General features: G+C 37.7%; 1 protein-coding gene across 26 annotated transcripts in view; it reads right to left on the reverse strand.

Moving 5' to 3' along the window:
• Positions 1-17,750, reverse strand: part of tgfbr2b (transforming growth factor beta receptor 2b) — a 117,961-nt gene that overhangs the window by 94,124 nt on the left and 6,087 nt on the right. For 18 of the 26 annotated variants that reach the window (XM_073924608.1, XM_073924609.1, XM_073924605.1 and 15 more), the window contains exon 1: positions 4,769-4,847. The exons of the other annotated variants lie outside the window; for them this stretch is intronic. In XM_073924608.1, the coding sequence (XP_073780709.1) occupies positions 4,769-4,784 (16 nt within the window). In that variant the 5' untranslated portion in view covers positions 4,785-4,847. Of the gene's footprint in view, positions 1-4,768; positions 4,848-17,750 lie in introns of those variants that run through there. 26 annotated transcript variants of the gene reach the window in all.

The following is a 17,750-nucleotide window of genomic DNA, read 5'->3' on the forward strand; positions in this document are numbered from 1 at the left end:
ATCAGGTAAACAGAGGAATTCAAAATCTGCAGAGTGGGAGGTCACAATGACGATGATTAAAAAACCACTGATTTACAGGTCAGTTTCATTAAGGGGTAGAAGAAAAGTACAGGTAGAGGATCCACCATTTAATTAAAAGTTAGAACAAGTTGCTCATCAAGTGTTTTGAACCTTCTGTTTCTGCTTTTGGTTTGAATTGCTTCTTTGCTAACCTTTAAATGGTACACTATAGTATGTACAGTACATGCTGTGTCTGCATTCAACACAGATGCTTCAAGAGTTCACACTTATCTGATGACTGACTATAAAGCTTGTTTGGCATGCTGTCCCGGGAGAGAGCCCTGAGCTCATAAGATCCTCGTGCTCGGGGCTCCCTCCCGTTTGCAAGGCGAGAGAGGAGTTTGAGCTCAGGTAGATCTCGAGAACTCCCCTGCAGTAGTAGCTAATGAACAGATCGGGATTGCTCTTAAAGGGCCATGAAACCCCCTCGTTTCAGCAGGGTGTTTTCACACCTCTACTTCGGAAAAAGTCAGAAAAGCGGGCGTGTCCAGCTCTGTTTAGGGGGGAGTGTCGGAGGAACTAAAGTGGGATGGTGTGGGAGTGTCTATTTGGGCACGCGCGAGTTTCAGTCAAAATACTCACACGAGAAAGTGATGGTGTATTTTTTACAGTCATTGTGTTTAACCTACATGGACATCTGTAGTTGAATTATTTGCCAGATTATTAAATGTTGGACTTTAACTGCAGTTTGGCTCTTTCATTCAGGGAATTCATTCATGCCCCTCGCGACAAACGCGATATTTGATTCGAGGATCTGCTCTAAGCGTGTATTTTTCATGCAATGTTTGATACCGCACGGCGAATGAGAGAAAAAAAAGCTCCGCAATTCCCGGAAACTTAGATGCACACGGCAGGTAGCGTCAGAAAGCCGCGTGTGTTATTCCGGTCACAAAATGCGGTGCTAACAAGTTTGCACTCAGTGCAATAGTTAACTTAATTCGATACGAACAAACTGAATAAACAAAGAGCACTGGTCGCTCACTTACCAAATCTGTAGAGACAGGACAATCACCAGCAACTAGAGCCGCGTCTTTATGAAGAGAAGACTACAAGCAAATCCGGATTTCAGCGTTTGCAGATGAGAACAGCTCTCAGGTAAACAATGTTCCTCCTTGGACACGTAAGTTATTGTTGTCGAGCGTCGCGTACACTGTTAATCCACACGTGAGTCTGAGCTCTCACAGAGAGAAAATGAAAAACGAAACTTAACTGCAGCAAACTATAAAAGCAACACTCCACGCTTGTTTTGCCAACACAACGTGGCGTCTCTGGTGTAAACAGTGACACTAATGAATATTAATGAAGTTGCAGAATAGAGCGCGCTGATTGGTTTGAACCAAGTCTTACTCATGCATTAATGCATCACACTGTAAGACGTAATAAGACTCACTCTGGCACAGACGCCCAGTCTGCACGCTGGAATACACGCTATTATGTCACGACCGTGACGCAGCTTCAAAAATTCGTTTCAAACAGGAAGTACGAATTTGCTTGAAATAACGCAAAAACAACCAATTTACACTTTTTAGTGAAATATAGGTGTCCTAATAGTGTTTTTAGCAGTGTGGGACACATATACCACTGTCAACAGCTCAAAAAATGTGTTTTGGTGTTTCGTGACCCTTTAAGAGATAACTACTTACTAGGAGCATGTCTATGGTGCTGATTTGGATTAGTCAATTAACTTAAGTTGCATGTTTTTGGACAGTGGGAGAAAACCAGGGAACCAGGGGGAAACTCACATGAGCACGAGGAGAACATGTAAACTCCACACAGAAACGTCGGCTGGCTTGGTAAGGACTAGAACCAGTGATGCTCTTCCTGTGAGGCAACAGTGCTAACCACTGGGCCACCATGCCACCCATCTAGGAAAGAGGAAGGAATAGGGGTGGAAGGAGGGATTCTTCAAAATGAAGATAGCTGTTATATGGAACTTAGGGTATTTATAATGGCTTAGGAATCGTCTGATTGGTGAATCATAAATTGAATAATGCAGGACCAGCCGCAAGCAATCATAAGCACGTGATCCTCTCAAAACTAGCTTATAAATAGACTTCACTAATTGCGGTTGGTTATTTTATTTTGTGTACAGTATGCAGATGCACTCCCAAAAAAATCATCACAATCAACCAAAAAAAGTGGCTTTTTCCAAAGTCATCTTGTGGAATTCTTTTCATATCGCAATATATATCCTTGCAGAAAAACAAAATATCGCAATATATATTTTTTTCCAATATCCCTCATATAAATAATAGATTCACTACATCAGAAGCTCTGCATGTTGGTTTGTGAAGTGGCTCGTCTCTTCACAGAACATGTACCCTGCAGCGAGTCCAAATGCAGCCATCGGCCATAATGATTTACTGCAAGAGCCTTGTGTGTGGCACTCTTATCTATGACATGAGGAGGAGGAGGGGAAGCTAATCTCGCTTCAGAAGAATAACAGCTGATAAGTCTTTTGGTAGGGTGATATCTGTGTGTGTGTGTGTGTGTGTGTGTGTGTGTGCGTGCGTGCGTGTGTGTGTGTGTGCGTGTCTGTGTGAGAAATGGATACTGACACACATACACACATAGTATGTTTTCAGTACAGATCTGGAGGGGGGTTCGTTCCCCACAGGAATGGAAACATCCCCACAAAAGACAGTGGGTCAACCACATAAAATATGTGCGCCAGCGTGAATGTTAATAGGTCGATGTGGTATGGTGTTAATGCGAACAGATGATTATACACGCCACAACTCAGATGAGAGAATTCATCAAACTTGAAAGCAAAAAAGTCGGGATTGGTTTAACCGAAACTCCATGTCATTCCTTTGTCACCACAGTATTTACTGCAAACCATGTAACAGCGAGAGAAAGTGTGGATGGATATTAGCGCTTTGAGAGCACGCTTTAGTGCAGCGCACAATGCAGCTTATCAGCCATTGCAGAAGTCATGATTAGGAATTTATGGGATCCGTTCAAACTCATTAAGTGCTTGATGTCAGCTCGGTAGATGGAGTTGTTGCTGTGCGGGGGTTGTTAACTTTACTGTCTATCTTTAGTGCTGCAATTTAACAGACAAGTGAATAATGTATTGGGTTTCTTAGCATTTCTTTTCTTGTTAAAACATAACTAATTTATTTGATTTACAATTAGTTTATTATAATTAAATTCAATTATATAATTTTTTAAATAATATTTAAATATTTTTTAATGTATTAATTATAAAAATGTTTAATTGTTTAATGTATAAACAAATTAACAATTCTAATAACTCATTAATAAATAATTATGCATCACTGTATATTATTAGATTCAATATTACAATTAAATAAATTACATATGAATTTATACAGTTGTGAAAAGACTCATTTCATTCAGTCATTTCTCCTATTTATCAGGGATCGCCAACTATTCCAGCATGTTTAAGGCAGCAAATGCCCTTCCAGCTGTAACCTAGTACTGGGAAACTCCCACACTTTCACATTCACACACACACTCATACACTGCGGCCAATTTAGTTTATTCAATTCACTTATATATAGCTGCGTCCCAAATGGCACACTATACACTATGCACTCATGCACTATGTACTTATGCACTTACACACTCTACTTGCACTTACTCACACTTACATACCGCTACGTAAGCAAACCTGCGGTCGTTGAGTGCGTGAAGTGTCCAAAACTGTCCATCGTTACACACTTAATTTTACCAGCTGAATGAGTGCATTATCCGGGTAATTAAAGTGCACTTATTATTTTTAGAGTTTCAGTGTGAACACACTACTTACACTATTTATACTACAAAATGGCGTAGAATAGTGCATAAGTATGCGATTTGGGACGCAGCTCATGTCTTTGAACTGAGGGGGAAACAGGAGGAAACCCATGGGGAGAACATGCAAACTCCACACAGAAATGCCAACTGGCTAAGCCGGGACTCAAACCAATGATCTTGGTGTGAGGCGACAGTGTTAACCACTGAGTTACCAAGCCATCACTGAAAAGACTAATTTGGGGAGAGACATAGATATTGAATATTAAATCTTCAATGGGGTTGACTTGCATATTAAGTACCCATTACACTGTAAGCACATGGACTAATCACAAAGTGCTGTCTACACGTGGTTTAGTCTGATTGATTGAACAATGATAATAAGGCAATCACAGACCCACGTGAAGCGGGTGGAAGATGAAAGCTATGTTATTTTTCTGTCACTTAATAAACAGTACCTATGGCATTGGGTACTGTGTTGAGGGAGGAAGCAATGCTGATCATGTCCTTCACTCTGAGGAAATATTTATCCAGAATCTTATGAATATGTTTACAAACTCGGTATATGCATTAGGGTCAAGGACAGAGCTGCTGTCACCGTTACAGAATTAAGTGTGAGTTACACTCGGGAGGATAAACACATTCTTTAGCATATACAGTAGGCCTGTATATACCAAACAAGCCCATATAAAGTACAACATTAGAACTGAAAGTGGAACACAAACAAAGCCTACAAACTCGACATGCTTAACAGTTCAAAACGGACATGTAGCCTATCCTACTGTAAACAAGGGTATTTATCAGTAAAACATTCCAATAACCTTAGGACTGACGTTATACCTTAGCGTGCTAATTTGAAAACGAGTGGTTACGTTGACTGGAAGGAGGCTAAATGATTGTGTGATATTTAGTTTATACATTAAACACACGTCAGTATTGACTAACTTACATGTCAGAGAGCACATTTCCCGATACTCCGTCCATTTTAGTTCGCCCAATGATTTCCAAGATGATTTTACAGTTGTGACAATGCGTTGAATGAATCAGCTTTGTTAAATGAATCGAATCGGTTCGGTTCAATGACTCGGGCATTTGTTTTGCTCTTGAATGATTCATCAAGCGAATCGATTGAATGAATGGATGATTATAGTACATTTAGACAGTCACTTATCGCCACCTATCGCCGTAACCTTCAGAGCCTCGTCTGTGAAACATTTGATTTATTTATTTTTATTTTTTAATTCACCCCCCCCCCCCCCCCCCCCAAAAAAAAAAAACTTTGTTATACTGTAATTTCCCTAACCCCTAACCCTGCACTTGTTTCAGACATATGGGTTCCCTTTTTTCTGTTGAACACAAAAGACGATATTTTGAAGGACGTTGCTAACTAACATCCATATATACATACCATATACCCTTTGAATTATTTCTGCTTTTTAAAAAAATATTTCCCAAATTATGTTTAACAGAGCAAGGAACTTTTCACAGTAAGTCTGATCATATTTTTTTCTTCTGGAGAAAATGTCTTTTTTGTTTTATTTTGGTTAAAATAAAAGCAGTTTTAAAATTTTTAAAAACCATTTTAGGCTCAAAATTATTAGCTCCTTTAAGATATTTTTTTTCCGACCGTCTACAGAACAAACCATCGTTAGACAATAACTTGCATAATTACTCTTACCTGCCTAATTAATCTAGTTAAGACTTTAAATGTCACTTTAAGCTGTAAAGAAGTGTCTTGAAAAATATCTAGTGAAATATTATTTACTGTCATCATGGCAAAGATAAAATAAATTAATTATTAGAAATTAGTTATTAAAACTATTTTGTTTTAAAATGTGTTGAAAAAATCTGTTCTCCCTTAAACACAAATTGGGGGAAAAAATAACCAGGGGGGCTAATAATTCAGGAGGGCTAATAATTCTGACTTCAACTGTATATTGTTCCCTTATATGAATGTCAATAGTTATCATGGTAACCGCAGTGTAATTGTTTAGCTAAAAAAAAGAAGCTCATGAATAGAACTTGGGGTAAGTAAATAATGTGAGTAGGCCTACATCTTTATTTTTTTAAAGCTCTCACATAATCTATCTGACAAGTCTTGCCATTGATCCCAGTTATAAGAGCGACAATTAATAATTTAACTTCTAGTTGATCATTCGGAAAAGTGGCAGAAGGTAGGTTTTTCAGATGAATCATCTGTTGAACTGCATCTCAATCATCACAAATGCAGACCTATTGGAACCCGCATTGACCTAAGATTTTCAGAAAAATTAGTCAAGTTTGGTGAAGGAAAAATCATGGTTTAGGGTAACATTCAGTATGGGGGGGGGGGGGGGGGGTGCGAGAGATCTGCAGAGTGGATGGCAACATTAACAGCCTGAGGAATCAAGACATATGTGCTGCCCGTTACATTACAAACCACAGGAGAGGGTAAATTCTTTAGCATGATAGCGCTCCTCATCCTTCAGCCTCCACATCAAAGTTCCTGAAAGCAAAGAAGGTCAAGGTGCTCCAGGATTGGCCAGCCTAGTCACCAGATGTGAACGTTATTGAGCATGTCTGGGGGAACATGAAGAAGGAGGTATTGAAGATGAATCCAAAGAATCCTGATGAACTCTGGGAGTCCTGCAAGAGCGCTTTCTTTGCCATTCCAGATGACTCAAAGTTATTTGATTCATTGCAGAGATGTATGGATGCAGTCCTCCAAGCTCATGGGAGTCATACACAATATTGATCATTTTTCCACTACACCATGACTTTATATTCTATACTGTACATTATTTATGTTAAGTGACAAGACTTTTGTCAAAGCAAAGTCGGACCTTACTGTCCTAATTAAATAATTGTAAATCAAGGCATGATCATATTTTTTTTGGTAAAATAAGCGTAATCTAGAGGCATTTGCCTTTCATATAAGCCACTTCTGATACCAAATGGTCCACTAGAAGTCAAGTGATCATTTGTTTTATCCGAAAACTTGGATAGGTGACAAGACTTTTGCCAGGTTGCCTAAGCCAAAAGTTTGTAAATCGCTCTCAAACACTCTCAGAACTGAAGCAAGCAGAGCATGGCACAAATTCAACCACCCCATAACCCAAACTCACATCTCATTTAAGTTTGAAATGATCCATTAATCCTTCAAGTGCAGTGCTCTTCACTATAAAGTAGTGGTTTAGCTGAACAATGACTCAGTGACATGTATTGACATTGCATTTGTTCAAAACACATCGTTTGTGTATGTCAAACTCAACATTTTTTGTGACTGAATCACTGTTCCTAGTCATGCAGATCCAAACAAATGACACATGCCAGTGGCTATGAAAGAGAGCTTAAAAACACAAGTGATGTCAAAGGGAATTAGGTGATTTCTTCTTTCAAATGGGGCGTCTCCTCCATGAAGAAGCGAAATAGTTGAATGCAGGCCTGTTCGCCTCTTTTGGAGCTCTATCAAGGGGTTTTACTGATTATGTGGTTGTTATTTGCATAGAGATTTAGTGAGATTTAAAAGAGAGAGCGAGACATTGATGGGAAAATACCTCAGTGTCTGTGCAGATGAAATAAAAGCACACAGATGTCTGGCCTGCAACACTAGAATTTCATCAAGTAACAAAAACCTTTCAAAAACAAGCAAAAGAAGACAAAACACTGTCTACTATAACAATACAGTATATTACCAAGAGTCTTTGAAGAAGACTGGAAGAATAGCTATTTTCAAACTTGTAAAATTGTGTAAATTCATTCATTTTCTTTTTGGCTGAGTCCCTTTATTAATCTGGGGTCGCCACAGCAGAATGAACCACCAAATTATCCAGCATATGTTTTTACACAGCGGATGTCCTTCCAGCTGCATCACAGTACTGGGAAACATCCATACACACTCATTCACAGACACACACTTCAGCCAATTTAGTTTATTTAATTCTCCTATACCGAATATTTTTGGACTGTGAGGCAAACTGGAACACCCAGAGGAAACCGATGCCAACACGGGGAGAACACGCAAACTCAACACAGAAATGACAACTGACCCAGCCAGGACTTAAACCAGCGACATTCTTGCTGTGAGGCGACAGTACTAACCACTGAGCCACCGTGTCACCATTGTTTAAATGATGTGTAAATATAAAAAGCATGATGACACATGAAAATATTTTAGATGTCTAAACATATCATAATGAATAAATATGCAATAAAACTGATCTTAGGCAACAATATCCTACAATGAACTATGGATCATTAATCTAATTGGCTCATAGTAGTGCGATATTCTGCCAGTAACAGCACTCGTATCACCTCTTTAAATATTCCTGCTGTTGGTCAACATAAATGTACTTTGAAGACTTTTTTTAGATTAGATTGTAACTATGCAGTTTATTTATAAGGATAGTGCATATTTCAAAATATTTAGAATTTCTGAGAGACAGCACATCAGCTGCCATTAGCTTGCCATACTGAGCAGACTAAAGATGGGTGACGTTGTCTATCCGATTGTCTATAAGATTGTCTAAGATGGTGACAGGACCGCATTATAAACCTTTAGAAGATTAAAACAGCGTAGTTTCTAACTACAGCTGATCAAATCATTATTATAGTGGTAAGTGATAGTCTATGTCGATCTCTCTTTTTTGTATGTTGTAGTGCTGTATTTATACCATATAATTTTAGTGTATTGAGTTTGAGATGGGACTTGCATATCAGGAATGTGTGTTGTTTTGACACAAAAAAAGAAGAAATGCCTGCATGTGTTAAGCGTTTTACCTTATCGCCAACATAACAGCAATCTGGTTGTAATTTCACTGCTTTTTGGGGGTTACTTATTGTGATATTCCGATTGCAGAGAAATACTGTAGACTGTAATAAACTGTAATACTGTAAGGAGATATCGCTGTAGACTGGTGGCATTTCATGTCACATTTAGCCTAATAATCTTAAAATGTCAGCAAGATCTCCTGTTTTGTCATCACTTTAGACATTACGTTGGAGAATCATTCAAACACTAGCTCTACAGTGACGTTGGTGAATTAGTAACAGCTTCTGCTGTTCTGACGTCAGCTGAAAATGTGAATGAATGGTGGAAGAACGTAACTGCTAATAAAAAGGGGTTTTTAGGCTTTCTGTGTTTGTTTTTCTTTTTTATATACACGATTGTGCCATCGAACTGTTGGATAAACGCAATATCACACTCGTAGCAGTGCGATATAGCTGTAAATCAGCACTGGTGGGACACCAACGCACGCCTCCCACCAGTGCTGATATACAGCCATATTGTACTGCTACAAGTGTAATATTGTTCAAAAACATTTAATTCTTTTAAAAATATTCCATAAGTGTTGTTTAATGCAGAGATTTTTTTTACAATAGTTTTACTAACTAATTTCCAATAACTAATTTTTTTTTGTCTTTGCCAAGATGACAGTACATAAAGTTTTACTAGTTATTCTGTACTATTTTCAATGGAATAAAGTGAAATTTAAAGACTTAACTAGATTATTTTGTTAACTAAGCAAGTTAGGATCATTAAGCAAGTTATTGGATAACAGTGGTTTTGTAGCCAATGGAAAATATATACATTTCTTGTAATATTGACCTTATTATAATTATTTAAAAAAAAGTAATAACTGCTTTTATTCCAGCCAAACTAAAAGAAAAAGACTTTCCCAGGAAGAAAAAAATATTATAGGAAAGCCTTGCCTTTTTCAAATATTTGAAAAAGAAATTTAAATATTTCACAGGAGGGCTAATAATTTTGACCAAGTATATAGTGGAATTGTGCAAGTTAAAAACAATGACGAATAAATAGCGAGCTTTCAATATTCATTCCTGACTTAAATGTGAGAAGCTTCACAGACGGCTGTGTGTAACTCTACCTTTCAGCCACTGCTAACACGAGGGGCTCCAAGTTCAGCTGTTGAAACAATCAGAAGAAAAATAGAGAGCATAAAATGCCATCTGCTTCACTGCTCCGCGCTTACACGATCGTGAATAATGAAGGGAAACCAAGAAAAGCTTTGACAACACAATTTATGTTGACTCAACAAAGCCTTGCTTAAAAGATTAAACAATCTGAGAAAATCTGAGCTGCCCAAAGCCTCTTTTCTGCTGCAGCTGGAACACCGACACAATTAAGAGGTGTAAATCACCATATGTATGAGTATATTAACTTCTTACTAAAGGAATGAACAAAGAGAGCAATATAGAAAGGATATTGTTTGTTTTATTCAAAACCAAGTGTTAATTAAGTGTTGAAAATAACAAATAACAATTAAACTGAACAATTAGTTACACCCCATTAACTGTGATAGCCTCATGTTCAAATAAAACAAATGATATAATAAAATAAATCAAACAATATGACTTCTAAGCTGTTTAGTGCTTCCTTAAAGGAACAGTTCCCCCCAAAATTATTGTTCTGTCATCCCTTATTCATCCTTCAGTTGTTCTGAATCTGTTTCTTTCTTCTGTTGAACATAAATTAAGATATTTTAAAGAAAGTTGGAAACCTCGAAACATTAATTTCCATAGCATTTGTTTTTTTTTTCTACTATGGAATTCACCCAGTTTTCAGCTTTCAAAATATCTTCTCTAGTATTAAGATTCTCTGGAATAAGATCTCGGCCAAGTCCCCCCCAAAATGTTACAAACTCTTTATCTTCGTCTAGGTGAAATGGGGTTTGACCAAGCTGATCTCACGAGAAAATGTAAGGAATTTACGTTTTGCCAGTTTAGTGGCTAATTCGTACAAATTTTTACAAGTTCAGTTGTACGGAATTGTACGATTTTAAAAAGGAGGCATGGCACCCAACCCCACCCCTAAACCCAACCGTCATTGGGGGATGAGCAAATCGTACTGAATTGTACGAATTAGATCGTACAAATTCATACGAATTAGCCACTAAATCAAAAAGTTACGAATTGCTGTGAGGTTGTGTTGGGTTTGACATGTAAAGTTACAATATAAAAAAAAAAAAAAAAAAAAAAAAAAAATATATATATATATATATATATATATATATATATATATATATATATATATATATATATATATATATATATATAGTGAGTGAAGTGTAAAGACAACCAAAAGCAAATGTACCAAAAACTGTGAATTTATTTTATTTATGCCTCCCAAGTGAAAAAAAAAAAAAAAAAAAAGTTAATCAAAATGGAATATGGTCGTGACAAAGAGAAAGACTGGGAGGGGGGACAAAGATCTGGCAAAGGGGACATTGGTGACGCTAAAAAAAGAAAAGAACAAAACCCAAACAATGTCTAACTAACAATGTCTTATCACTTTGGGGTGAATACTGTATTCCTTTAATAATGCCACAATAATGTAAAGTATTAGAGCAATCTTAATTTTTTGGCTTTTCTCACAAGTACTGACATATGTGTTCAGTTTGGGTTATTAAATCAATTCCTCATCATTTTAAATAATAAACTTTAAAAATCAGCCTGTTTTAAACATACACTTACACCTTTGTTTATTTTGGAAGGTCAATTGTGACCAAAAAAAAATCCTCAAACCATTAGTGCACAGAGACAGATCAGCGAGAGGATGTGTTATTGAGCTAAAAAGTGCTGCTTGTCTCAGAATAAAATGTTTGAACATCTGGACTACAGGTTTTAACGTCACAGAATGCCACAGATAGTCCTAACAGACAGCTAGAATAGCTGTATTTACAGTAATATAACCTCTTGACATAAATACAGCTGACATGGCCAAAAGAATCTGAGTTCGTAGTTATTTTAGGTGTAAAAGTAGTGAAACATCACCATACAAGACCAAAACTTGGTCTAAGGTCTAGATAGCTGGGGACTAGTTATTTGATGTTGAATAAAACATACTTCTTAAGTAAAAAAAAAAATAAAAAGTTAATGACAATAATATAAAGTAAAAAAGAAAGACATTTTCATCACTGCAGAACAAATTAATTATACTTTTATATAAAAAAATATTAAGTTTTCAAAATGTATATCACCTTGCTAGACAAACAACACTAAGAAGTCACTCTTGCTCACCAAGGCTGGATTTCATTCATTCATCAATTCATTCATTTTCGGCTTAGTCCCTTTATTATTCCGGTTCCTATAGCGTAATGAACCACCTTATCCAGCATATGTTTTTACACAGCGGATGCCCTTCCAGCTGCAACCTATCTCTGGGAAACATCCACACACACACACTCATTCACACTCATAAACTACGGACAATTTAGCCTACACAGGTCACCTGTACCGCATGTCTGTTGGGGAAACTGGAGCACCCGGAGGAAACCCATGCGAATGCAGGGAGAACATGCAAACTCCACACAGAAACACCTTCTGACCCAACCGGGGCTTGAACCGGCGACCTTCTTTCTGTAAGGTGACATCACTACCTACTGCGCTTTTAAAATATATAAAATTTACAATAAAAAAAAAGGATTGTACCAAATTGGACCAAAATTAAGGGTAAGCAAATCTAGCATTTTGACAGTGAGAATAAGAACATCTGGATTTTGCCTCATTCTACCACCTTACACCATCTAATGACCAAATCAGACTAGCTATAATTCACCATTGCAAAACACAGCTAACAGCTTTATCAGCACATACACACACAGCCTCAAAACCCTGCACATTGACCTGACAGCTGAAAAACATTGTAATGTTGTACCAGACTAAAGTGTGCGTTGTGCGTGTTTGCCGAAGCGAGTGGTATGTGTTTCTAAATGATCCTTGTCCTGAACACGCTCGATCTCACCGCTCTGGTATGTAACACACACGGCCTCCTCTTCCCCTCCCTCCTTCTTCTTCCTTCACTTCACACTTTCCTACTTTCACCAGACAATTGGCCTTTTAAAATCAGTTTATTCTTCTTGTGTTTTTATTGCCCTGTAGAGAGTGCTTGCGGTGGGCTGCCGACAGGCGCTTGTGCTGACGGAAGTGGCAGAAGGTGACATGTTTTGATGCATCAGTCATGCATGGAGAACTCTCTGTGGCCTCGTGTCTGTCTGTTTGAGGACAAACAGGTGACCCTGCAGGAAAGGAAAATGACAAATGGGATCTGTTTAAAATCTGAAATTGCGTTGTTTCTGAGATTTTTCTCATTAGACATTTCGCATTTGAATCATCCACGACCAAATGACTGTATCTGAGGAATGCTATCTTTTCTTACAGAGTACATTAAAGGGATAATTCACCCACAAATGATTAAAGGGAGATATTTTAAAGAAAGCTGAAAACCTCCAACTATTGACTTTCATTGTAGGAAAAATCTGTTGTTACATGTTTTTACTTTCTTCAGAGTATATTGTATAGTGTTTAGCAGAAGAAAAAAACTCATAGAGGTTTGGAACAAAGAGTGAGTAAATGATGACAGAATTTGTATTTTTATGTGAACTATACCTTTAAAGTCGGCGTTCTTTTCCCCCCCATATCACAAAGTATGTCCAATTAAAACAGTCCTTAAATTAGGTAAAAAATATAGGGCGGTGCATGATTTTGTCCTTTGAGGACCGATTAGACTGATGAAAGATGGTGTTGCTGTAAATGAAGATTTATGAATGGATGAATGGAATGCAGAAAGGAGGCATTCCATGTGACCAGAAGTGAAGAAAAGTTATTTTGAAAAGGGAGGGGAGGTTATGGTCTTTTATTAAAGATTATGAGAGCAAATAATTTACAAAATAATGAAGCACAGATGCATCTATATACCAAGCAACTATTTACTCATAAAAATAAGAAGAGTAAATTTAGATTTAATGCTGACTTTAATGCAGTATTAGAGTAGATATGGAAGGGTTTTGCTATTCCAAATGCTGAAATATTCAGAACTGTAGCACAATGGTGATTGAAAGACTGCTTTTATATGAAAGATCATTAATAACATGGTTCAGATAGCCTAGTGTGAATACACCCTAAGAAGGGTTGGGCCTAATTAGTATCAGGATGGAAAAGGTGCTAGTGAGTGGCACTCATCCATTGGTCTATGTGAGTCCTATTGCCCAAGTATAGTTACTCTATACACTGACTCTATACTGTCACAGACTCTCTGTGGTCATTAAAAATCTCAGTATTTCCTCAAATAATAGTAGGGGTGTGACCCTGGTGTCCTGGCTTTACTTGCCCAAAGGCCTCTGTCCATCAAGGCCTCCTAACCATCCCAAAAATCAACTAATGGCACACTCACACTATGGTATCTGAACCATGCCCAAATGCGTTTCCCTGATCCTTTGAAAAGTGTGAGTGCTCTGAATTGGGCTCAGGCACTGTTCATTTGGCCGGTCCTGGCCTGGTTGGAAGAGGTGTGCCAGAGTGCGTTTCAGTTGGGTTTTGGCGTAGTACGCTTGTAGTGTAAGTGCAAAGCATACCTGAGCCCAAAACTGAAGACGAGACGTGACTTTAAGGAACTGTTTCATATGGATGTATTATTCATTCTTAATTTTCAATGAACACGAAATGTCATAGTTAATTAAAGATGCAAACCCCTCGCTGCACTTCAGCTGCACTTTCAGCAAACCTCATATGTGTAGCACGAGGAATTTTATGATGATTTATGAGCGTTAAAAGTGATGCATCTGTTCGGCAACATATTTGACTGTGTGCCACTGCATCCCAAACGAAAAAATAATACAAAACGTTGTAACTAAAGCAATCTTCACTGTGCTGAGCGAGAGCGCTTCTCTTCCTGTTAAACTGAACAGTCACATCATCGATGACGTAAGCGTGCTCAGGTTCGGTAGGTAAAAATGCAATGTGAGTGCAGGTCAAAGGGGAGAGGGGAGGGGGCACAATCGTGATCCTAGGCAACTAATGTACCTAATGTGAGTATGTCCTAATTGGCTTTATGAGTTTCCTCTCCAACCAATAAACATAGACTGATTTAACTTATCTTCAAATATTAATTTGAGCAAGCGTAATATTTATTTGCATAAAACTTGATCTTCACCAAAGTTCTACAGCAGCCAATAAAGCAAATAATTCCAATTTTACAAATCATTAAATTACCAGACTGTTTAATCTCTAAGATGACATCTGGTGTGCTCTGTTTATAGTATAAAATAGGTATATCTGTTATGATCACCAGCAATCTAAAGTTTGCAGATTGCTGGAGAAATACACATCTGCTGGATTTACTGAACTACGAATCCCATCATGCCCAGCACTCACACACCAGTTCTAGATCACCCCTTGATTTCACACACAGCTTCAGATCATCCTCACAGATTCATTGGACGATTTAAGCACCACAGACACAATCATTATTTGCTAAATTGTAACCTGTTCCTTGATTCCATGGTTCTCTTTGTCTGTTTTTTGATTCTTGGTCTACAGTAGCAAAGTATCCAGTTTAGCAGAATTTAGACACAAAAAATATTCAGTGCTGCATTAACATGAATGCAATTCTTGTTACATAATATTTATCTTTTTAAGACTGTTGGTTGCAGGGTTCATCTTTTTTAATACTGTTGACTGATTGTACATTATTTATTACTAAGAAAAACTATTTAATTAAAATTAATGAAAATTAATAAATGATAAACATCATGAATCATACTAAAAAACGGGCTCCATGCCTCTTAACTACAACCACAAATGCACAAACCCATCCAGCTCCATTGCAACAAATTGCCATACAGTCTCTGATACACCTGAGGAACAATACAAACAGAAGAAAATGTATTTTGATGAACTTGCGTGGCCAGAACACGGGAAGTTGACTTCAAATATAAGCCAGAACTCTCCAAACCTGTTTTTACGAGTCTTTCTTGAACAGGCGCAACCACCACAGTCTAGACTGTACGCATGTTTAAAGCAAAACATAACAGTTACACAGGCAGATGTGAATTCCTCATACACCGGAAAGGTAGTAAAATGAGGAAGAAAACTGAGGGAGCAAGAGAGACACCAAGACATGGGAAGTCTGAAATACATTTTCCGACCACAGAGCTGACCTCTGACTTTCAAATTTCAGCCCACAAAGCTGAGGTGAGAGCAAATCTCCAGCTTAATTTAGGAAGACAAATCTGCTTTAATTAGTGTCAGTTGGTAATGATCAGGTGACTCCTGTGGTTGTCTGTGAGGCTCAGCCTGCTAATTGAGTTTCTTTTTTTCTGCTGGAAAACATGGCTCTCAGTGGGGGGAGAGAGATAGTGACAAAATGAGGTTTGGCAGGCCGGGACCATTGAGAGTGTTATGTGTACACAGCTAAGTCAATACATCCTGGAGAAACCCTGAGGCCTGAAACAACCTCTGCATGCACAGTTGCTTCTATGTGAGCAAGATTATAGATTTACCTTTTTCACTTTATGCAATGCATAATATAATACCAGATCACCTGATTCAGAGCAGCCTGCATGCTACTGTAGATATTAGGGCTCAAATTAAACTCTTGAACCTATTCCTAATGGAAATGCTTTACCCGACAGGATGTGAATACTATCTGCACTTCGATTCTAATCATAAAAATGGCTATCTTTTTAGTTTGTTTTGAGCTTCACAATAGGGTATTAGGGTATAACCACCAAACCAAACAAGAACAGTGTGGCACAACTACAAATCAGTATAATCAGTGACTACCTTCAAATACTACAGATATAGTTTACAAAGGCAGCTCACTCAAATTAATAATGGAGAAATCTGCACAACATAGGTTCATTCTGAAAACGTAGCCCTGTATACATTTCTGGAGATCGCAAATTATGTAGCCAGAAGTACGTATGGCTGCATTTCATCTTTAAAACGAACGCTACTAGGCGGTATTACACCATTTACTATTTAGGCTTACCAGCTGACCGCTTAGCTCGATACATTGATGGCTTTCCCTACTGTTACCTGTTTGTCCGGTAGCTCGACACGTGTGTTGGCAGACTTGAGGTGCAGAGAGGAGTTGACCATGACAAGGGGGTTTAAGTCTGATGAAGAACGGTTCCAGAAAGCAGGTAAAACTAAAACAAAAGCTAAAAAATTAAATAAACAAGTAAATAACAGGGTGAGTATGTGGTAAACTCTGAAAACGTAATAAAAATCAGACGAGGGCTTCGCTTTTTCTGGATTGCTTTTAAAACACTGCAGTTGGGTCTAGGAAAGGGGGTGGGTGGGTCAATCGGTGCTTTTTAAAACACTATTGGGTTTAGGAAAAGGGGAAAGTAAGGGGATTGGTTGGTTGGTCAGTCAGTCAGTCAACAACGGCCTGTGGTGGATTTATGTGAGAACAGCAGACGTGAATGGCACTTGCGAAAGAAATGTGAGATGCAAAAAATTGTACACAGCGGCCACTGGAGGATTTGCAAAAACAAAAACAACAACAACAACAACAAAAAAAATGTAGCTCCAGGGACGTATTTGACGATCTCCAGAAATGTATTTAGGGGTACGTAATCAGAATAAGCTCGGATTAAAAGTGCAACACTCAGTTTGGCCGCCACAGTGAAAGAAGTCCTGCTTTCCACTCAAAATAGTCAGTCATCAATCTTTATGGCCACCTGGTTCTTTGGGGGAGGTCTGTACAGAATTGTTCATTTCAGTGTGATGGCTAATCAAGTGATTTGAGATTTTTCATTTGTGAAAGTGCTTAATATTATAAAGTTTAGCTAGTAGTTTTATTTTGTTGTGTTTTACTTCTTAAATTGTCTATTCTTCCAATTTTTTTATTCTGTAAAATTGTAACAAATATTTAGAAAAAATTGCAATACCTTAGGCGTTATTACTTTTATTACAATCATATCCCAGTTTTCAATGCTTCTGCAACATACTTGAAAAAATGAAATTCATAAAAATTATTATTAAATAAAAAAAACATATATTGTAATTAAAAATATATATATTTCTAAAACAGTTCTGTTTGTTTCTTGAATCTGATTGGCTGATACCCATGTGATATTCTGCAAATAACAGCAGTCGTCCAGCCTCTTCACACTTGTGTGTTCCTCTGCCCACATACAGCAACA

Source organism: Danio rerio, chromosome 16 (assembly GCF_049306965.1).
Source record: "Danio rerio strain Tuebingen ecotype United States chromosome 16, GRCz12tu, whole genome shotgun sequence".
Lineage (NCBI taxonomy): Eukaryota > Metazoa > Chordata > Actinopteri > Cypriniformes > Danionidae > Danio > Danio rerio.